Here is a 23,535-nt window from a genome sequence, read left to right as displayed (position 1 = left end):
CAAAATTGCAAATAACAGAAGTGGCTGGGCTTTCCCCATGATCAGGGGGACCAAAAACTGTTTTTCATTTTAAAAAAAAGCATAATATACGGAAAAAGTAATGCAAATTTTAAAGAGGAAATTTTAATCTAGGTGTAAGGGCAGCAGACCAACAAGAAAAGATTCAAACTGCCAGCTCAGTACAATGTATTTAATGGTGCTTATAGCAAGATAAGAACTAATTAATTGTTACACAAATATAACTAGCAAATTAATGGGCAATTAGATGGACAATGCAAGAACATACTAATTAAGATAGATACTGAACAGAGATAAAGTGACCGATTACTTTCAGTCAGATCAGAACTGCCTCATCATGAACCATCTCTGTCTCCATAAAAAAGAGTAAGTACAGAAGGCAATTTCTGTACAGCTTTCTGTGGTGCGTCTGCAGGGATAAAAAGACAACTTAGATGCTATAGAGTGGGACGAGTAAAACAGGATCAATGCTGCAAAGCCAGGTGTCTGAGAATAATGATTATCTCCAGCTCACCTCAACACACAGGCCTGGGCACCCCCAGCGCTAAGTGTGGGCTCTAAGGATCCTTGCAGACGTCAATGGGACTGGAGAGCTCAGGAATATGAGCATAATTGTAACAGCATGCTGTTAACATTGACGAGAATTGTATGCAGCTAAGTTTAACACAGTTATCTACTACCAGTTATCACAGTTATGTTGTAGAAATGTCATACTCATATGCTGCCAAATTTAAACCAGCATAACTGACATTATTTTATCTGCATTGCCATGCTCGAGCTATCACATTTATATGTTAAAGTTATTAGAGACCATTACACGTATACTTCAGATATACATGTCATAGAATCTTTTCTTGCAAGAGCATACCTTGCACTTGCAGCACTTATCCTACCTGCTAACAATTTAAAAAGTTAAGGAAATGAAGGTTTATAAATAAACCAAGAATAACATATTCTTAAAAATGTACTAATGAAGGCTTTGTAACAGCTATTTACCAAAAAAAGGAAAACATAAATATTTTAAATTAAATTTCTGGAGTATAATATCATTTTTGGCTGGCTTCATTGTGGTCATTCTACTGCATTAATCCCTAATACTTATGAACATAGTACAAAACACAGGAAAAGAGAAGTCAACAAATGCTACTGGTTGCAGTGGAAAAGATAGTGAATAAGGAAAAGACTAATTTCTATTTGATAGTAGAATAATAGAAGGTCAAGAAACCTACAGCATTTCTTTATTTCTCTCTAACCCTTTAAAAACTCTGACTTTATATATACACATTTGTTGATATTGTCATGGTATTAAGAAATGTCAGGCACAGATCAAGCTCATTGTGTTAGATGCTCTTCAGTATTAAACAACTCTTGTAATACAACAAGAACTAAAACTCATGCTAAGGACATGGATTGATTTTACATGCCTTCCAGCTAGTTCCTTATCTAAGTACTTGGCTGCCAGTCTTGCTCCATAAACCTCAGCCTGAAGAACAGCAATGTGTCGACGAAGAGCTTCATTCTCCTTCCTCAGCAACTTCACCTCAGCTTCCAGCTGAGCTTCCTTCACTTTTTCCTTCTTGTTAGCTTCAAGTTCTCTCTCCTTAAAAAATAAAAATAATAAAAAAAGAATTTAGAAAGCTTTTATCGAAGTTAATAAAAAAAGAGCACTTACTGTTTCTGAACATCAATGTGTGTGAAACAATGCTATTTCTAGGACTTGCAGGAAACAAAAGTGACTCTGTCACTGTAGCTACTGCAGCTATCTCTGAGGAAACGTGGCCCTGAACTCAACTTTGTACTCCCAACACTATTTTTATTCTGCTTACAACTCCTGCATATTACGCATGTACTATCTTAAAGTCTAAGGACTGAAATAAGCAACAGCGCTTCTCCTTGCCACAAGTAGGTGGCAAAATGTAGAGTCTGAGTATCATTGCTTTTTCTTATGTTAAGAAAAGAGATATATTCAATGAGAGGGAACAGATTATTTTTAAAATAAAAAAGTTAATACAAAACCACAAAATATTTCAAGTGGATAATATTCTTTAAGTATTTTAATGAGCTTTTAAGATGCTTAGATATTCTGTAAGTTCTTAAAATGACCATTATTATCATGCAAACAACCAAGAAATGTCCAGCCAGGGATATTCCTGAGATCATAAAAGCAAAGCCAGAGATTTTATATATGATGGTACCCACCCTGACAAAATTACAAGAGATATAAATACAAATTAACTTCAATACAAAAAAGGAAATGAAGAAATAAAGAAAGAAATCTATCATCCTTCGCTACCTTTCCCCTCCCTGTGAGAAAAGAATTATGGAAATAAGTTACTCCCATAATGCTCCACCACAAACGTACAGATAATGCATAGCTGTCATCTTTTCTAAAACCCAGATCACTGGAACTAAAAGGAATTAGTATGCTCAAGTCAGGTTATTATCCTACTAACTCAGGATATCTAACTCCTACTACAGGAGGAGTGTATTTGATTATTTGTATCTTTTGTATCATGTTTTATATCTCTTTTACAAAGCTGCAAGAAAAAAACTCAGCAAACAGCAAACTATGAAAACAGTAGAGGCAGTAGATTTATTACTGTTCCCTTTTAACTATGGTTGCCAACTGAAAAAAAGCAATAAGAACTACGTTCACTAAAATGTATTTTAAAAGACATTTAGAGTACCTAAAAAGTGTTTTTTGTGCTTACATCAACTACACTATTAAAGAAATAGAACCATGAGGTGCTACTAAGGAAGCAATAGGACAGAAACAAAATTCTACAGAACTGGCAAGAGAAATCTGTTAAGAAATGGTGAATATATTTATTCACTATTCCAAGAGTGGATAACATAACAACAGATATGGATCGTGATACCACATTTTGAACAATTAAGCTAGGTTGCCATATAGAAACCAAAAAGAGGTATTATCACAACAGGTATATAGGCATTTGTAGCTCTTTGCCAGAAAGACAACTGTGGATTTGATGGACTCTGCTTCTCTCTCATCTGTTAAACACCTGTATCCGGTTAGATGAATTGAGTACGCTACACACCTGTATGTACTGGCCAAGAACTGCCTGGCACGTTGCTCAGAAAGTATCAAACAGACATTGCTTGAAAGTGCAGTAATTCTCATACTGACCCAGTTTCACACCCGGTCTGACTTGATACATACATTAGAAAACCTGCCACACAAAGACCCATCTGGTCTCTGTCTTTGGTTTGGAGCTGCCTTGTGAGATGACTACAAGTACTTTTCAACAAATCTCTTTATGACCTGCAGAATACACTCATAAATGAAGAATTCTGGCTGATGTACATTTGAAAAACAGTGGTTTCTAAAACTATTCCGGTTCTCTCTGCTGGGCTATTTTAATATATGTCTACTGCCTGCTGCTGGAGGGCAATTACAGGAATTCAAGGGTGCCAAAACACTGTGTGGCATCTGACACATACTTTAGCTGTAAGAAGTGTCGCAGTTCAGACACAATACTAGTTTTACAGTAGCTGGAGAGTTTGTCTGCAGCTAGCATTTACTTCAGTTATATACATATTGCCAAGACTGCGTCCAGGTGATCAAACAGTACAGGCCCACTGCCTGTGTAAGCATTCTCTTTTAGGACTCCTTTTATTTGAAAATTTGAAAAAGGACTAGGATTTGAAGCAACCATATGAAGGTACAGTATTTACACGCAACACTTTCTCATTAGATATTATGAAGTAGTCAGTTTAACAACTGAGTTTTTCCACTGATTTTCTCTGAATTTGATTCATATCTAAATTAAATTTAAAAGAAAATCATCTGTTATTTTCCTATGTGGAATAACTTTTAATTGTGCATTTTAAATGGTGTATCTAAAATAGGAGGAACGATGTAATCCCAGTTTGCTTCCTATTTCTCCATTACTGTGACTGCTGTTCTGTGACCCAGAAGCCACTGGATTCTCTCCAATCAAACACTACATGAAGAAAAGCTGAAGGTCTGCAGTACAGAATCACTGAGGATGCACTGAAAGGACACGTCTTGCTCTGGGCAGCTGCTGTGAAATGTGATAAAAGACTCCAAATATGTTTTTTAAAAATGAGCAAGTTAAAGAATCGTGTTTCTTGCTTTCTGGTGCTCATAGCATTGCACAGGTCTTGGTAAATAGAAAGAACTGCACTTTCTGTTGCTGATATAACAACAAGTAAGAAAACAAAACCACAACTGCCACGTTGACGATCAAAGCTTACAGCTATCAGATGTTCAGTGGCTTTCAAGAAAAAACAAAAGGAGCAATGATACTGAGGTTGAGGTATATTGTAATAAAAGAGGAAAAGCTGTCTGAAAATTCTCAAGTCTATCACTAGGAAGGACTGAAAAGGAGAAGTCAACTTTGCATCACTTTTTCTATCTACAGGTTGTTAAACAGGTAAGTATATGACGTACATTAAATCACACTCATAAAAAGAACTGCAAAAAGAGAAAATAAGGAAAAACTATCAGAATTTTTTTGAAAAATATCCTATATCAAACACAGCACATCACATGATGCCTCATGCTTTGCTTTAAATATTGTATAACACCTTAAAGACTTTTGGACATGTTGCCAAAATAATTTGTAAGAATACCACATTGTGAGATGTCATCTTAAATTACCTGTGAAAATAATAAATATATACATACAGACATAGGAAATTGGCACCAAAGTTAGAAAAGACAAACCGAAAGTGCAAATAAAATTCTTTCACAGCACTTTGCCAACTGACAGGAAGATGGAACAAGACACATCTGCCTTGCCAGTTTCTGAGGCCAATATATATAAGCTGTCACAGAAAACAAAAGCACTTAATCGTTTAAAAAAAGGGGAGGGAGCAATCAGTTTACTTACCAATTCATCCACAGAAAGGACAGACTTAAGACAGAAGAAAAGAGTTCCATAATTAGAGAAACAGGTAATTGGAACTTTAAGAAAATGCATTAGAGTAAAAGACCTCTTACAAAAGAAATCTACCAGCAGACTGTGCATTTTATTACAGGGAATTTTTAAAAACCAAACCGCTGTAATTGTTCTTAGTGGCAATTTTGGTATTTTGTTGTAATTATCATTAAAACACCTTAACTTTATTAGAGCTTTGAAAACAATACTTTCTCCTAAAATACCGAGAATTATAAAGAACAGCACAATAACATGAAAAGCACTGTAATATTTGAGAGGGATAAAGCAGAAGAAGGTAATTTACTTCCTGGCTGTTCTGACGTTTAAGAAGCCATTTAACTGATAGGTAAATAAGCTATATGGCAGTTTTCTGACAGTATCACAGAAAAATACATCCTCTATAATACAGTACTTGATACTGACGATGGATTTTTTCCTTTCAGAAAGCATAACAAAATACATTTTCCAATAGTGACTTACAGGATGGTGAGAGATAACAAAAAAAAAGATACATTAACTGCTAAGCACAAGAAAATAAATCTGTTATGTGACTCCATTCTCATACTGAAAAAGTTATCATGCTTAGACTAAGCAAATATATCAACCCTAAAAGCTACAGCTTGTAGTGCCTATATTTATACTAAGAGTCTACATATAAAACAAGAGTGGTTGTAGTTAATAAAGGAGGCAGTAAATTAACTGCTACAAAACTTTATTCTCCCATCACATGTACTGTTGACACAGCCTCTCTTTGGCGTAGAGACTTCTAAGTGTCAGAAGGACAGCATGACAGTTTTTATTTACCTAAAAATCAGACTTCTCATTTTTATTGTCATTTAAGAAAGATCAATTTTGCTTGCTCAAGCTACATGAAGCTTCATAGTTTTCTGTATCTATAAGAGTTTAAAAGTGAGCTTCTCTCCACTGAAACTATAAAATCCCTAAAGGTGAAGTAAAAAAACCCCTCAAAACATCTGCCCCCATGTCTATAAAAAAAGGAGGAACTACACAGAAATAAGGAGAAAATATCAGCTTGGACTGTTAGCAAATTCAACTTCAACGTGGATAAAATCTGAAGCAATACAAGAAAAAACGTACTTATTGTTTGCTGTCTGAAACAGACTGAGGACACTTGCATGGAGATTTAATATATCTTTAGAAATTGCCTCTAACAAAGTAAGGAGAAAGAAATACGTTACAAGTATGACTATGTCACTCAGCAGTTAAGTCTCACTGATTAAATTTAGGAATGAAAATCACACATAATTTGGGTTGGCTAAAAATTTTGCTTCATGTAAACCTGAAGCCTAACACTTAGAATATGTGGGTGGTACTTAACTAATTCTTATTCACATGTCCAGTTAATAATGGCTTTAAAAAACCTTTATCATGCATAAGCTATAATTCACTACAGAATAAATTATGTGTGGATAATTCAGAAAATGTTATTCTTTATACTGAACATGCAAGTATGTAGATCTAAGAATATAGCAGTAACTCAGTTACACCCTTTGGATCTGAAACCAGAAGAATTTGGGATAGTCTTATTTAGTGAACAGCCTAGATGGCCTCTGAGCCTGAGAGCCTATTACTGTGTTTTATTTTACATTAATTAGCGGGACAAAATAGCAGAGACTAATTTAACGTTTCACAGATGGTGAGACTTGCTATTTGGAAGGAACATGTGAAGCAGTTTTAAAAACAGCTAGATGGGTAATCTTTGAATTATGCAAAGAGTTAGAAACCAGAACCTAGACAGCATTACACCACTTCCTAATTTTAAAAGTATCGGTATTAGAGTATGAATCTGTGCTGCAGATAGTAACTAAGCATCCTATACTCTGCATATCAGTCAGTGCTAACTAGTTCCACAGCTAAATTCTATCTTTCTGGTTTATCTGATTAAATGCTATCTTCTGGTATACATTTGAAAGGTCTAAGATTCTCAGAACCATACTTGACAAAATTATCAGCTGTCTATTGATCTTTTTATGACAGTACATTGAATATAACAATGGATAGCATCTGTAGCATTCTGAAAGAAAAAGTACAACAGAGAGGACTGTGACACCATCTGCTATCTCCTTCTATGGCAAATCAACCCCATTCCTACATTCTTACTACAGCAAGAACAGAAGATTTTTTTTCTTCTAAACTGTTTTATAACATGTGAAGATTTGGTTGTGTTTTTACATTGGAAGCTAGCATCTTTCACCACTTCTGCTGCCATAAAAGCAATATAATTCATCACAATATTTACTTACTTTGCTTTAATAAACTGCTCAGAAAAGTTCTATGTAAAAATTACTTACATTCTTACTTATTATTTTTAATGGTTCCTAACCACTAACAATAAATTTTATTTAAAAAAGTTAACTCTCTCCAACATCTTTAGCAGTAAAATTTATAATCAGCTTATTCATAACATGCAAGGAAGAGCTTCAGACAGGAGAGGGGAAAGCACAATCCTCCATTCAAGCCCTCGTACTCACCAGCTTTGCCTTAATAGCCCCCGAATCCACATTCTGACCAGTTTGGGCATGTAGCTGAAGTTGGACAGCATGAAGCTGCAGAAGCTGATCATGGACTTCCTTTTCCAGTACTGCTTTCTCTGCCTGGGTTTCTGTCAGTTCAGATTTCAGATCAACTAACTGTGCCTGGAAGATAGAAACCATTGTACTAATTAGAACAATGATTATATCAGAACTGACATATATGAATATATCTTTTGCCGGCACATTTTACAGCTAAATGCCATAATACAAATAACAGTACATGCTGTCATGCCTCTGTCATTCCTCTGTAGCCCTACTCAAGCACTTCATCATCTGCAGGCCTTTTTCCCCCTGCAGTTCCCACTGCATCCATTCATCCACAGATCAAGCATCACACCACTGCACTTCTGAAAATTACAGGAGCTGGATTTTTCTGACAGAGGCCACGGCATCTGGTGCTGATGTCCACTCTGACACAGGATACTGTCATTAAAACTACAACAGGATTTACAGTCGTAACAAAGTAAGCGCTATTCATACTTTAATACAACTACATCTTACCAGAAAAACAAAAACAAAAATGTATTGACCAAAGTTTTAATGCAATTATTAAAGCACTGATAAAATCAAAGAACGCAATTCACAACAGATCTGTTATCAACAACTTAACTGAAACTGCCAATTAAGTAGGCAAACCAGAAGCCATGAATTAATATGGCCCTAAAATGTTTGTACAAAATCAGTCATGAACTCTAACATGAAAAAAAAGAAAATTCTGAAACGTTGAAATGCAGTCTACATGCACACTTGTAACGTGAATAACAGAACAAATACACATTTTTACCAGGCTACCTGCTATCCATAAGTTCAAGTCGATTTTTATAAGATAACCCACATTTTTATAAGCTTTAAAGCTATTACATACCCATGAAAACACAGCAGATGTCAGGGGAGAAGAATTTTGATCATGTTTTGTACTTTAAAGGTAAATTCAGATTCTATTTTTACTTCCAAAAATCTGGAACTTAAAAGCAAAATGGAAAAGTCACCAATTCTTAAAAAAACCTCTCACATTAATGCAAAGTATTTTAGATATTTAATAACACCGTCGTGATGTTCAAATTCACACTGAATACCAAACTGCAAATCAACACTCATCCCATCCAATTACGTAAGTCGCTGCTTTAAAAGGTCCGTATCAGTTTTAAAAAGCACAAAGGATATGAATATCAGTACTTATTGGGTCTAATCAAGGTATCTAATTCAGATGGACAGCCTTCTTAAGCTTCCAGCGTAATTATCAGACATAAGTAGGCTCTTCCAGAGGTGATTCAGAGCACCCCAGTTACACAGCAAATTGCTGAGACAGGTCAAGTCAACCTCCAGCTTACCGCTGTGAAGAACAACATCCCTGGCTATTCTGCCTTACCCAGCATCTCAGGGACAAGAGGGTGGGAGAAGCCCTGTCAATGGGCTCTGCTGACTTCTGAGTGAACTCCCAGAACAGTGCAAAAGCACCATCTCTGACCACTTCCACGGAGCCCCTGCAGATCAGGTTAGCATTTCGTTTTTGTGTTGAAGAAACTGGCTGCACACTTTCCCATTCTAACCTTTGGAATGACTAGAAACCTGAATGATTTGTAAACCTTCACGGAATTCTGAAGCAGAAATTGCCCTCCACGGTGAGATTTGGTCAGGATGAGCAGAAGGGAAGAGAGCCTGACAGTTGAAAAGGGAGTGTCAGGTGACCTACCAAGGCCTGTATCTGTTCCCTCTGAGCAGAAATGATAACAGAACAATGAACAGCCCTCTGGGGAATGTAGTAGTAGTTCTCTTCTGGGACAGGTACCCGGACCTGGAGCATTAAGTCTTTAACTCCCAGTGTGCTACATGATGTTATGATGTGGAATACCGATAGCCCAAAATCATAAAACCATGACACAGGCCTTCAATATGACTCTTGCTAGTGCTGGTTTTTAATCCTCACTTCCCTCAATTTATGTTATAAAGGAAAGCCCACTGGAAAACCAGCAGTTCCACATTCACTTTGGAAAGATGCTCAGGAAAACAGGAGAGGAGTCGGAGGCAGAACATGAAGCAAGGAACACAAACAAGAACCACTGATGCAGACACTCATTCTGAGACCACCACTCACTGCGTGAGGCTGCGGTACTGCATAGGAGCACAGTATCAGACCCTACAAATATTGTGTTTCAATCTGCACAAGCAAAATGAGGATAAATTTAAGCTGCACAGGCAACTGTATCAATCCTTTTATTGGCAAATTTTTAGATGTGCTCTCCTACGAGACTGTTGAAGGTGTGATGTCATGCATTCCATGCATACATCTCAATATATCTATAAATGTACTGCACATAGAGCAGGTCACTGGCGACTGCTCTAGCACTTGCTGAGAAGCCAGCTGGGGGTAAAAGTAACGCTCACCCACAGGACACCATTTAGTTTCATGGTTATGAGTATTTAGGAGAAGTCACCGAACAGCAAACAGAGAGCAGAAACTTTCACTCGTAAACAGTAATGGACAGAGGTTGAAGGGAGGGCTCTCTGTTTAACATCCTTACATCCTTTAACGCTAACTTGTTGATTCAGTCAGAAGAGGAAATGGGGGAAAAAGGCTTCTGAACAGATGGATGATCCTTTCAACTTTCAAATATTTACTTTACTTGACATGCAAACCCAGAAGAACTAAATTAAAGTTGGTTACAGTCATTTTACACACCCAAAATACTATTAGAAGCTGTAGCTACATCACATTTATATAAAACCCTCAATCCATAACTAAGGATTATCACTAAAACACATGTCCAGTAAGTTCTAAAAACTACTTGACTGCTCATTTTCTATCTGCATTATTAAGAGAATAACTGCTTTTGTTGTTAAAATATTTCTAGATTGACACAGGGGGAGCAAACACAACTCTTCCTCTAATGTTAATATTACACAGTTTCAAACCAGAGAATTTCCACAAAGTTAGCAAGATAACCTAAATGTGAATAAGTAGTCCAAGACAGAAAGCACATTATTTTCACTAAAATCAAACAAAAAAAACAACAAAAAACACAGCAAAGATGATGTACCATCAACAATCTTGTGTGTGACCATACAAAGTACATACCCCTAACAGTTAATAAATGCGGTGTCACTGTAATGCCCAACAAGTTAACTTGAAGACATAACAATTATTACATGGGAATTATTTTTATATGTTCTAAAATGCTAACCGTTTTTCAAGACTGTATGCTTTAATTGTTTTTAATTTAATTTAAAAGCTCAAAAACTTACAAGTCTTCGAATTGACCTAGCAAAATTACTACATTTCTAATACTACACTTAAAATGTTAAACTTTATTCCCATTTCAACCAGAAGAGATGCTGGAGTCCTTTACTACTCATCCAATTGAATGAATATAAGTAGTAAATATACACCAGAAACACAAACAACAAAACCACCAATTTTGTAACACCACTGTCATGGAAAGGCAGATGTCCTTTTGAGTCCCACCGATACTGAAGGAGAGGACAAACAGAGAGGAGGAATTAATCTGCAGCAAACAGTGTTTCAAAAATTGCAGTAATTGCCCATACTCATGGGCAGGAAATACAAGGCCATTAATCCTCTTCCACTAACGCACCAAATCCTCTTTATTTAACATGGTATACAACTGTGCTGATTAGCAACTATAAGACAGTATTTTGTTGATTTATAAGCAGAATAACACAGTAGTTTCTCTACTAACTCATTTGCGAGGCAACACACAGCCAGCAGCAGGACCGAGCTGCAGCTCGGGGAAGTATGATTTCACCAGGGTGAAATTCTTCTTACAGTGCTATAGTGCACTGAGAAGAGAATTGGACACAAAAGACACCATATTGGCACAGCTCTTTGGTCCTTATATTCTCATGGGGGTTGGAAAGGTCAATACCTTTTGAGATATTTTCATTTCTGTCTCTGACTTGATGAAGTCTTGGATACTTTTCTTACACCAAGATCCAAAACTGGAATTAAGTGCCAATGGCAATGGGAAGTACCTGGTTTTGGGCCTTAAAATACAAGCCAAAACTTACTGAAGTCAATTAAAAAACATCTAAGTTTCTTCTATGTTAAAGGAAATCAGGCCATTTGTTTCAATGCTTCAGGTTTCCCATTACTTTTGTCTGTGGACAATAGATAGTAGTTTTTGGAAACGTTCAAAGATCCATAAATGTATCAGCTCAGTAACGACTTCAAACCAAAAACAATGGGAAGTTACACAAATTGAGTCAGTATGGAAAAGAGCTGAAGTATTGTCGTCAAGCACCATCACCCATTTCTCACTGTATACTACAGATGTGCCTGCTAATTTCTTTGTATTCACTGTTCCAAATGCAAACTGCTCCACTCATTTACACTGATTACAATGTCAGTTGTACAAGACCTATTCCTTGGTTTCTTACCTTTCTCTCCTCACTATTATGAATTAAAGGTAAATCCACATGTGTTTTTTGTTTTTTTTTCTAATTCCAAGTACCAGAAAACACATGCTATTTCAGAAAGAGCAACTGCTTCATGTTACCTTCACATTGGCATATAATCAATCTACTTTTAAACTCTAAAAGATAGGTTTGTAGTAAATTTCAGATTTTGGTCAAACTAATTAAACAGTGAAGTAGTATATTTGTCTTCCAAACAATCTACAACTCACAGATTATTGTCATGTTTCGTATTCGTATGAAAACTGAAACCGAGCATAAAGTGAAATAACTCAAGAATTTATAAATGATTTTTCTTCCCCATAGGAAATGAAACAAACCATAGCACTAAGTAACAGACAAGTACCTATTCCACAGATCATTCAAAAATATTACTGCAAAAATTAAAACAAAAACAAACAAACAAAACCACAACAAAACCAAACCAAACCTCTCAACAAACCATTACATACATAATAACTTTCTTTTGTAGCAGTTCACATTTCTTCTTCAAGTAGTTACAAGTTACGGCCCTATATGTTGCTGTCAATATAACTGCTCGTTTTAAATGCAGGGTTTGCGTGCATTTACAGTCGTGGAGTTATTTATATCTTACCTGGCATTTTTCATTAGGAGGGAGAGGACAGTCTTAAAAGTAAAATAAGGATCACTGAGGTCCCATTATTTCATACCATACTTTGTAATTTCTTCAGATGTTGGTCAGAAAAGAAAAAAAAAAAAAAAATCTACTTGTAGTTTTTTTTTTTAAACAGAAAAAGTTTGAATAACTAACTCAAGATCATATATTTATTTCTGTAAGATCTCAGAACTATATTCAAAGAGCAATGCAAACTTCTGAACATATAAGATTAAAAATGTGGACTATGCCCCGGACAAACACGCAAAGTAAATATAAGAAGGAAACAATGAATAAATGTAACATGAAAAGGAAGTACAGAAACATTTGTGTATAGAAGGGCACAACAGGAAGCAGACAGATGGCATGCTAAAACCACAAGTTACCATTTTTCACCACCAGCAGTGCTTGAATGAGGAATAAGAAGATAGCGATATCATGGGCTCCTAAACCCAAACCTTCAGAGGGAGCAAGCCCAGAATTACAAAATCGTGGATAGTGGGATGATGGCAATTAACGTCACATGTCAACAAGAAGCAATCTGCCTCTCACTTCTGAAAGGGAAAGAGTTGCAGAGGGGGGCAAGCAGAGAGCTGACAGAAGAAATCAAGTAATGGTTTTAGTTTGGGGCAAACGTCTTTCACTTTCTGAGCTATCACTCTAATGGCCTTTACAAAATAAGTAACAGTTGCACTTGATTTAATAGATATGAAAAAATAATTTAAGTCTTGGCCACTGCCCAGACCTGGGAACTCAAACCAGAGCATAGCTGAATTGGAAACAGAGCTTACTGGTCCGAATGTTATTTGTGCAAAGCAATGGCATTACTCACCACAATCAATAGAAACAACAGAAAAACCTGAATTCTCTCTATATTAAAGTGTAGGCAAGTGTTTTTTGAGGCTTGTAATGACACACTTTTCAGTATCTCAATTTCTAGCTTACATTAAGAACCTTTTAAGATTGTACAAATGATGAGGCATTACATTACGAGCTGGAAACCACGCTGCCTAACTCTGCTCCAGCCTACCAACCAAAAGCATGCATAGACAGAAAAACAAAGAATGCCATGGTGTGGAAACATCACAGGAGAGAAGCAGGGGTGACCAAATCAGGTGTTCTTAGTGACTTAGGAGGGTTCTCAATATTTGCATTAGGAAAAACAAACAAACAAACAAACACCTTTCCTGACCAATGAGTCAGCAGTGAGATTTCACTGGTTCCATTGATTCTGTTACTAATAAAACACCTTGTGTGTGCCACTTTTACAACTGTTAAGATTATGAGAAAGCTTATAAGAAAGATTATTATCTTTATGAGAAAGATTATGAGAAATTATGTTAAGATTATTTTTTTTCAGCCATGTGTGCTCATTTGGTTTATACCAGACCCCAGAAAGTTTACCAACAAATGCATTTACGTATTTAAACATTTGCTCCCGATCAGGATCACAAAGCAAACACTGCACCTACTCTTTGCATTCTGCTTCACTATACACATAAAAGAAGCAACACGAATATCAAGAAATAATGCTCACATACTTTGGGGGCATTTTTTTTTTTAAGAGAAAAATGTTGCATAAAAGCAAAAATAGGTTAAAAAGAACTGATTATATTTTACAAACAGTGAAATCATTATTCGCAAGCATTCCCATAATATTACACAACTGTGGGACAGAAAACAGTTTTTCCAAGAGCTGACAGATGCAACCACTGCAGCCCGACGCCCAAACACACGCAGACGCAGACACACACATGATGGAGGTTTGGCAGCAGCAGAGATGAGGAACACACTTAGGAAACGCGTGGCCAACATACTAACGAGTTTTCTTGGGGACTGCTGGACTGTGGCATCAGCCAAAGCTATTAAGTATCAAGCAAAGTATTATGCTTCTCTAATTGCTGGGAAAAAAAATGTTTGTCCAGTACGCCATCTGTGTCACTTCACCACTGAACCACACTTAGGCTACAGCTCCCCGAAGGACAGGTTCCTATTCCACCCCTCCCTCAGCCCTGACTTATCTGCTCCATCTTTCAGACCGAGCAACGCTCGCTGCAACTTCTCACAACGCTACAAAGTTTGTAGGACTTGTTCAAAACAGAAACCATGACACAGCACAGAGCCTTATTCATCTCACTGCGCTCTTTGCAAAGCTGAAGTGACAGCACTGTACAAAATACATGTTTCTGAATAAATCATACACTTTGGAATCATAAGCCTGGATGATCAAAAAACCAACCCTGACTGCTACAAAAGCACAGAATGCTTACCACTTAGCAATGACAGAAATGAGGAGCTTGGTTCAAATCATGTCAAAAGGCTGTATTTGCAAATCTTGTAATGAAATTGTTTATTTCATTGTTTTCGGGACCCCCCAAAAAAAGGACACGTGACATTAACTTAAAATTAACTAAAAGCTCTTTCTCGTATGGCTAGTAAGAATGCTAACAAAAAAATTTATAGCTATCAACTTCTGAAACAAACATGACAGCCAAAACCACACATAAGGGAAACAAAAGGATTTTCCCTTGAATTTAGCATAAGTATGGAGGTAGCATTGGCAACTCCCAACAATTAAACGATTGACAACATAATAGCATTTTAAAACATCTTATAAATGTAAAATTTGTTTTCCACTTCTACATGGATTGATGTATTAACTCCTATTTATGGGTCAGTGTATGGGAACTGCTAAGGCAGAGCCTGAACCACTGATTGAGCACCTGGAAGAAGAGACCTGGTCAGCCCTGGGAGCACAGGTGGAGGCAATTCACCCATGTGATCAGAAGCCTGGCTCCAGCTCTCCGAGACCTCACTTAAGGGCTGACTGCCACTAAGGAAGGATCTTTTGCTGGAGATCCCACCTTTGTGGAGTTCTTCTGTTAGTCTTTGCAGTTGGGTGAGCATTCTTCTTTTGTAGTATCTTCTCATTGCACTGGTCCTGCTGCTGTCACAGCCAGTCACTGATCTTTTTCATCTCTTCCATTAGAATATCTGGTACCACAGCAACATGTTATTATTTCATGCTATTACTTTGTTTTTCCTTGATCTTAAGTACATGCATTTTGTCAGGTTTTTTTTTTTTTTTTTTTAATATTACTGTATCACTCTGTTTGTAATTACTTAGAGGTGCACAAATCACACCCATTTAGTAATTACTGGCAGTACTTTGCTGCCAGCATCAAATCCCCAAATGCCTCATAAATACACTTCCAGGTTGCCCATGCTTCTAATTGTTAATGAGGAATACAGAATTGAGTTTTTAAAGTCATATAGACGGTTTTACCATTGCCACTATTTGGCAGGTCGGACTAGCTATGCAGTATAATTCATTACACAAAACCAAGAGTTACAAACTAAGATACCGTATCCCTGGTGCTTAAAATTTGGAACTCCCAATACATGAGAGAAAAAGAAAATTAAGTTTGGCATTTTACTACACATTGACTGCAATTAAAGTGAGCTAGTTAAACACATATGCAATTCCACAACTTTTGATACAGGAAAATATGAATTAAATGCAGGTCATCCCTTTAAAAAGGCAAATATTGTACTGACACCGTCTGAACATCTGCGAACTCATCTAATTCTAGGATACAAAATGAGCTGTATCACATCTCATTCCAGATAGACCACATTCCATCCAGTACCAACAGTTTTCAAATTGAAAAGAGAAAAAAAGATTCAGAGGCAGAAGTGTAAATAATGAACTGACACCTCAGTGAAAGATGGGCAATTTAAACGCATTTGAAAAAATAAATCAACTTCCTTTTCTTACTAACTTATTAGAACTATGTTCCCGGTGTTAAAGGCACATCTGTCATGGGGCAAAGAAATATCTTGGTTGTATGTATGTGCATTTTACATTATTAACTAAGGAGAGAGGGGAGAAAAAACAAACCAAAAGACCTTCGTAATAAAGTGTATGGTCTGATCTTGGTTAAAAAGTACTCCTAATCAACAAAGCAGTCCTGCAGCATGCTCTGTAAGATGGACTCAAATTATGTGGAAAAACACCATACACATAAAGCCACCTACGGCTGGCTTTTTTGGGTGTTGAGTTGCTTTCTTTCCTTTTTAAATAGGGATCTTCATGTTACCCACACACACTACACATGCTTTAGCTGATATAGCACAAGTTGCTTAAAGAGATAAAAATTCAGCTTAAAGGAACTTGTTCTTCTAAATCTATTAACTCATTTCCAGTAGAACAGTAACAAAACTACATAGGCAAACAGCCTCTTAAAACGTTTGCTTAAATGCTTTCCTAAACTCTAGCCTGCAGTTGGCTTAACCCAACTGCCAAGACGTAGGGTGTGCTCTACCAGACATTCCATTCCAGTTTGTTCATTTAAAATTACAGAATTAGGCTGGCAGTCAAAGTGGCAGAGTCAAGCTCAGTTTTCACCAGCACATTAAGCTGCTACTTTTACTTCCACTGAATTTATTTTTTTGAACTGAACACTTAAACAGCGTCAGTCAGCATCTTATAACTTTTTTCAGCTCAAATAATATCTGAACAGGAAAAATAAATCCTATGAACTTCCTCCCAATTAGAAATCTGGTATCTCACACAGTGACTGTTAGCCTGCATCTGCTGACTGTAACGCTGAGAGACAGAGCCCAAGAAAAATCTCTTTTAAAATGGCTGTCATCTCCTTTTGTTCTAACAGCCTGAGGCCCTCACTGTCCTCCATTATGATACGTTCCTACACTTGTTTAGCATACTGTATGCTACATGAGTCAAGTCAAGCTTATCTCAGAAAAAGACAATGGCTTCCATCACCTAACAATTTTTTCCTCTTTGATAAGCTACTCTGCTCAAATCTGTCCCAATGTGACCAGCAGGAAAAATATGAAAACAAATCCTTCTTCCTTTTAGTTTAATTTAGGATCATAAATTATAAGTTATTAGTTAATAATAATGTATATAGTTATATATAGTTAACAATGTATATAGTCATAGTTATTAGATACTTACATCCTTTCATCACTCTAAAGCCCGAGTAAATTTACCTGCATACATCCGCTGTGCATGTGAATACCTTCAAGCTCCTTCTGAAAATAACTAACATCTCAAGTGATTGCATATCCCTTCCTCTACAGAAACTAGACTTGTCCTCAAATACATTTTCATCGTTCTGAAATATCCCTCACCCAGTATTTTACCTAAATTCATCTCTGGCAGTATGTATGCACCAAAAGCATATACAAAAGTGCTAAAACACTCTTCCATGACACTTCTACAGCAGGAGCTCCTATCCACCAAAACCAACTAAACTGTGTCTTGAAAGCAATTACGTCAATTCCAGAACGCATATTAAGCCAATAAAGCACGTTCTGAACTGTGTTTCTCTTTTCTTGTCTGTAGAACTGTGACAAGGGCAGACAGGTCTTCTTAAGGAAATAAAACCCATGAACAATAGGACAATATTCCTAATTTTTATCATTAATTTGTTTGTACCTACATAAATAAAGTCATTTATGAACAGGATGAAAACTTCAAATGAAAGTGCACAGGCACTATAATATTATAACCTTGAGCTGCTAAAGAAATAACTGTGATTTTAAACGTCATGGAATATCCCATAACCTGTACCACAAAACAAGTGTAAAGTCACCGATCACATCCTACTCTTGTCCTTCATTTTGGACACAGAGAATTCTGACTAGAAAAAAAGAAATTCATTCTCAATAGAGCATCTCCATCTTTCAGAGATTTTAAATGGCAGTTTTCATTTCAAATTTATAACTAATAATCATGAGATCCTAACATTAACAACTATCAAGACAATACTATAACCTTCTAAAGGTCTATTTCAGATGAAATTTCCTGTATGAACATAGGTATGAAACCTAACACTACTATCAGAAATAAAAATATTTCACAAAATAAAAGGTTATTTTATTCACTAACTCTAGATTTTTAGTGTCAATTAGTTCTCGTTCTTAGGCACACTAATAGTTAAATGACTAAAACTGTGAACTGTGCTCCTTTTCTCTTCAACTGATTCAAATGAAAGTACAGACTGTCATAATTTAGGTGTCCAAGCCACAGATGATTTTAATTAGATACCAAAATACAAGGGTTGCTTCAAAAGTAATGTCTCCTACTTTATTATGTTGGCGAACGACATCAGAGGCAGATGCTGGTGGCATGGCAGTAAAGGTTGAATCTTCCCATCAACATGCCATTACATTTTGTCACTGTGTGACAGATGGCAGCAGAAGAGCAGTCTGATAGAATGGTGTCTGACACAGAAGTGCAGATGAAGCGAAGGTGTGGAATCGAATTCCTCCATGCAGAAAAATGGCAATCACTGACATTCACTGACACTTACTGAACACTGATGGAGACCAAACAGTGGATGTGAGCATAGTGAGGTGGTGGGTGGTGCGTTTCAGCAGCAGCAACAGTGTGTCATCTCCGTTGGCCTACATTTTTACAAGGTGTGGCATGGACGCTCTTGTTCATCACTGGCAAAAATGTGCAGTGATAATGGTGGTGAATGTGCTGAAAAAATAGTGTTTTGTGGCTGAAAATCTGCTCTATTAAAAAGTGTTATTGTGCTCTTTGTATCTGTGCTTGTTTCCATGGAAATAAATAGGAGGCGTTACTTTCAGAGCAATGTAGGATCTTTCAGGATCTAAGTTTTATAATTTCCTTTCAAAATATTTAAGCATGAAACAACTTTTCAAAGAAATATTTACCAAGCATTAACTCATTCCCTTAAACTGCTCTGAAAACTCATCTGTTTTACAAGTCTGTACACAACACCCACCAGCCTGCGCAATATGCAATAAATGCTGATTGTCTACTATAAACTCATAAATCTTATTTTACTATGCCTACACAATTAAGTGTGCTGTATAGCTTGACAGCATGCATGCAAACTATGTACTAAAGTGCATGCAGGTCTATAGCAACGTAAACACAAAGAATACTGTAAACATCACTACAGTGAGCACTGTGGTGAAATAAAGACTGCAATGAGCAAAACTTCCTTAATGAGGTATTTATTCTACTGTGAAATAACCCAATTCTCAGTTAAGATCTACTGGTATTTTGCATAACAAGGTTTTCATACCAGGAAGAGATCAGATTAAAACCAAAGCCAATTTACTTACTTCATTTCCTACTGCAAGGAAACCCTTCAGAAGAGCAGGTTACTGTCAGAAGATTCTTCACTTCCTTCATTGCAAAAAGTGAAATACAAAGGACTGAAAGAACCAACACCTCTGGCCTGTCCACTAAAGCTCTTGCAAAGCACTTACCTACGTGGCTTCTGGAACAAACAATAGAAATCTAAAAAGCACTGTCTAAAAGAGATATTGAAGAAGCTAGCAATTTCTAGCCTAGGGAAAAGATAACTGAATGAAGACTTCTCAGCAATCCTGCAGCACAAAGACTAGTCTTGTCACAGAAAGACAAGAAGGCATCTAACGTCCACACTCTTTAAGGACAGGCCAAATGACATCCAAATATACTGCAAAAAGAAGCCTCAAGTTGGACTGAAGCTATGAAAAAGAGAAAGGTAAAACTCCCCAGCCTCTCCCGGCAGAGTGCTCCAGCTGTTGCATAAATCACAAGACCCCACTGGCCCTACCTCTTAAGTAACATCAGCACCAGCCAACTCAGCTCCAGCAGACGCTTCTTCCTCCCCACCCTTACTGAAATGCTGGTTTAGACACAATGAAAACTTTTCAGCAATAACAACCGTTACTCTTCTCACAGATCGTGAGATCTCCATTATGAATTTGAGTGAGTTCAGCAGGGAGCTATCTGATCTGCTAGGAGTATGAAGAAGGGACAAGAGGACCTGACAGGCCTATCCCCAATCCATTTTTTTTTTTGTTGTTGTTGTTCCATTCGCTTGTTGACAGGAATAACTTTCTAACTGCTGCCTGAAAGCTTGAAGATTCTTGATGTCTTTGTCCAATTTTGTAAGGATTATCAAACTTTCTAGAGACAATGCAAATACAAGGCCAGCCAGTGGCATCTGCTGCTTGAGACGCTTCTTTCATCACCAAAGACAACTTTTTGTCACCATGAGCAACTCTGTAACAATGTAACCCAGAGCCGGGGATCCTCTGGGCCGCCCCAGGCCAGTCTCCCGGGGGACAGCCGCTGTCCTGCAGCCCGGAGCCCGAGGGCCGAGCGGTCCGGCTGCTGCCCACAGCAGGCCTCACTCTGCCGGGGGCGGACAGCCCCGACCCTGCCGGCCCCTCAGCACCCCGCCGCCGCGCCCTCACCTCCAGTTTGTGGTTGATCTGGGACACGGTCTGCGCCTTGTGGCAGAGCTGCGCGAAGCAGGAGCTCAGGCTGGTCATCTTCTGCCGCCCCTCGTAGGTGATGTCGGCCTGGTCGGGGTCGATCTCGCCCAGCAGCAGGTCCACGTCCACGAAGGCCTTGTCGAACTCCTTCTCCAGCACCTCCAGCCAGCGGAACATGGACACCCCGCCGCCCGGCGCCGAGGCCGCGCCGCCCACCCCTCCGCCGCAGGCCGCGCCACCCGGCCCGCAGGAGCCAACGCCGCCCGCCGCCGACATCCCGCCGGCCACCGCACGGCCCGGCCTCGCCTCGCACAGGGCCCGGCTTGCGCTCCCACCCGCCTCGGCCGTCCCCCTGCGCCCTCGCGGCGGTCCCGGCTCTCCCGGCGCGGCCACGCAGCCAGGCGAGCGGAATGTGCCCGCGCGCATGCGCGACGCCGCTGACAGGCGGCCTCGGGGGCGGCTGGCGCTGCCTGCCACAACTCCAGGCGGCTCCCAGGCAGCAACGGCTGAGCTCCGAGACCGCGATCGCGGCCGCTGCGCTCCCGGCCGGTGCCGGCAGGGGTGTCCGTGAGCGCCGTGCCCGAGGCTCGAAGGGGAGCTGAGGGAGCGGCGCGGTTCCGCCCGTAGCCGCAGGTCGGAGCATTCCCCGTTTCTGCGGCTGGAAAGGAGGCGGAATCACGGAATCACAGAATGGCCTGGGTTGGAAGGGACCTCAAGGATCATGAATCTCCAACCCCCCTGCCAGGCAGGGCCACCAGCCTCCCCATTTACTAGACCAGGTTGCCCAGGGCCTCATCCAACCTGTGGAAGGTGCACTTAAACATGGCAGTGGCCTCCGGTGCAATCTATTTTTGCTAGTAAGAGTGAATGAGAGTTCTCTATTTCTCAACTTTTAGGAATGCCAACTGCCAGCTCTGCAGGGAGTTCGTTAACAAAACCACCCGGGAAACTGTCCTCAAGGACAAGGGAGCGGGGTGAAGCTGGCAGATCGAGTGCAGCCTCCACAAGTTTGTGGATGACTCCGAGCTGTGCAGTACAGCCAACACACCTGTGGGACGGGATGCTACCCAGAGCCCTAGACAGGTTCAAGCAGTGGGCACAGGTGAAACTCATGAGGTTCAATAAATTCACTTGCAAGATTTTGCCCCTGGGTCGTGGCAATCCCTACTATCAGTACAAGGTGGGGGAAATATGGATAGAGCACAGCCCTGCCAAAAAGGACTTGGGGGTACCAATGGGTGGTCATCTAGTACAACTATTAAGCTAGCACTGGCCCACCTACCACTAAAATATGTCCCTAAGCACAAAATCTACACGTCTTTAAATACCACCAGGGATGGTGATTCATCTCCTTGTCCCAGCAGCCTGTTCAATATTTCACTACCCTTTCAGTGAAGAAATTTTTCCTAATATCCAATCTAAACCTGTCCTGGCACAATTTAAGGCCGTTTCCTATTGTCCTGTCACTTGATGCTTGGTAGAAGAGGCTAATTCCAACTCATTACAACCTCATTTGAGGTAGTTGAAGAGAACAATAAGGTCTTCTCCAAGCCTCTTTTTCTCTAGGCTAAATGTAGAATCATAGAATCCTTTAGGTTGGAAAAGGCGTCTGAGATCATCATTCCCCTAGTCCTTCAGGAAGGAGAGAGAAAAAGGAATTCTTTGCTGCTGTACTCACAGACACTATCAGGAGGGGCTAGTTTTGCAGTTGCGCTTTTGTATAACTGTTGAAGCTCTGCAAAGAGGCAAAGATGCAAACTTGAAGGTATTGCATAAAAAGGACTGTCCTGAACACCTGTGCGTCTATAGATACACTGGCAAATGTAATTATACCAATTGAAATGGTATTTGCATTTCCTAGCTCATTTTGGTTCTGAAAAAAGAAAGAACTATAGGAAATAAGCTATTACTACATGACTATCATGGTACTTTCTCCAAGGCCTCCACCTTAGGGTCACCTCATTTCCTTGAAATGTTCTGATTGATCCTGATGTTGATTTCAGTAGGAGCTTTATTAGCAGATCTTGCAGAGGTCTCATGCAACACGGCTTTATGGCACAAAAGCAGTAACTCTATCTCAAAAGAGAAAAAAATATATCACTTGAACTCGGATCAGGGCCCTAATCCTGCCTACAACAGAGTCCCAGAAACTCCTGTGCCAGCACAGCACAGGGAGCAACAGGGCCCTAGAGATAGCACACCAGTCAGACTGCCCCTGACAGCAGCAAAGAGCAAGAAGATGGCACCTACATGCCCTGCCTCTGGGCTGCAAGGTGTCCTGCAGCGAGTTTCTCTCATGGCTCTACTTCACATAAATAATTAATTGGGATACAGAGAGACAATTCACAGCTCAATGGTTAGACCACTCACCTGGAATGTGAAGTGAGCTGTTAAAGCAGGAAAGGATTGCACTTCTATCAGTTTGTGCTTTCGGGAGAGAAGGGTAAAAGCAAACTTCACCACTAGCAGTAGTTTCACGTTTCCTCTGGGATCTGATATCACAGACTTGACAAGAATCTTACAGATTGTTATTACAAACCTGTTCTTTTGCCCTTTACTGTTCAGATTGTCTGCACTGTAATTTGAGGCAGGTAGTAACAAACTGGAAACATAATAGGGGTGCTTTTACTGTTAAGGCCTTCCACGATACAAAAGCTGCAAATATTTTTATATGGGCCCATAGAAAGAAATCTGGCTCGATAAAGTGGGGCATTCT

The 23,535-nt window shown here is 39.0% G+C and overlaps 1 protein-coding gene across 2 annotated transcripts in view; it reads right to left on the bottom strand.

Moving 5' to 3' along the window:
* Positions 1–21,271, bottom strand: part of GOPC (golgi associated PDZ and coiled-coil motif containing) — a 28,196-nt gene extending 6,925 nt beyond the window's left edge. The window contains exons 1-4 of one of the 2 annotated variants that reach the window (XM_015284489.3): positions 20,799–21,271; positions 7,436–7,600; positions 4,896–4,919; positions 1,443–1,618 (exon numbers count right to left, since the gene is read on the bottom strand). In XM_015284489.3, coding sequence (XP_015139975.2) covers positions 1,443–1,618; positions 4,896–4,919; positions 7,436–7,600; positions 20,799–21,245 — 812 coding nt within the window. In that variant the 5' untranslated portion in view covers positions 21,246–21,271. The remainder of the gene's footprint in view (positions 1–1,442; positions 1,619–4,895; positions 4,920–7,435; positions 7,601–20,798) is intronic. The other variant, XM_015284490.3, reaches the window with a different exon arrangement.
* Between the last annotated feature and the right edge of the window lie 2,264 nt (positions 21,272–23,535).

This window comes from Gallus gallus, chromosome 3, assembly GCF_016699485.2.
Source record: "Gallus gallus isolate bGalGal1 chromosome 3, bGalGal1.mat.broiler.GRCg7b, whole genome shotgun sequence".
Classification (NCBI taxonomy): domain Eukaryota; kingdom Metazoa; phylum Chordata; class Aves; order Galliformes; family Phasianidae; genus Gallus; species Gallus gallus.
Note: the sequence above shows the minus strand (reverse complement) of the source record. Positions and strands in the feature narration are given on the sequence as shown.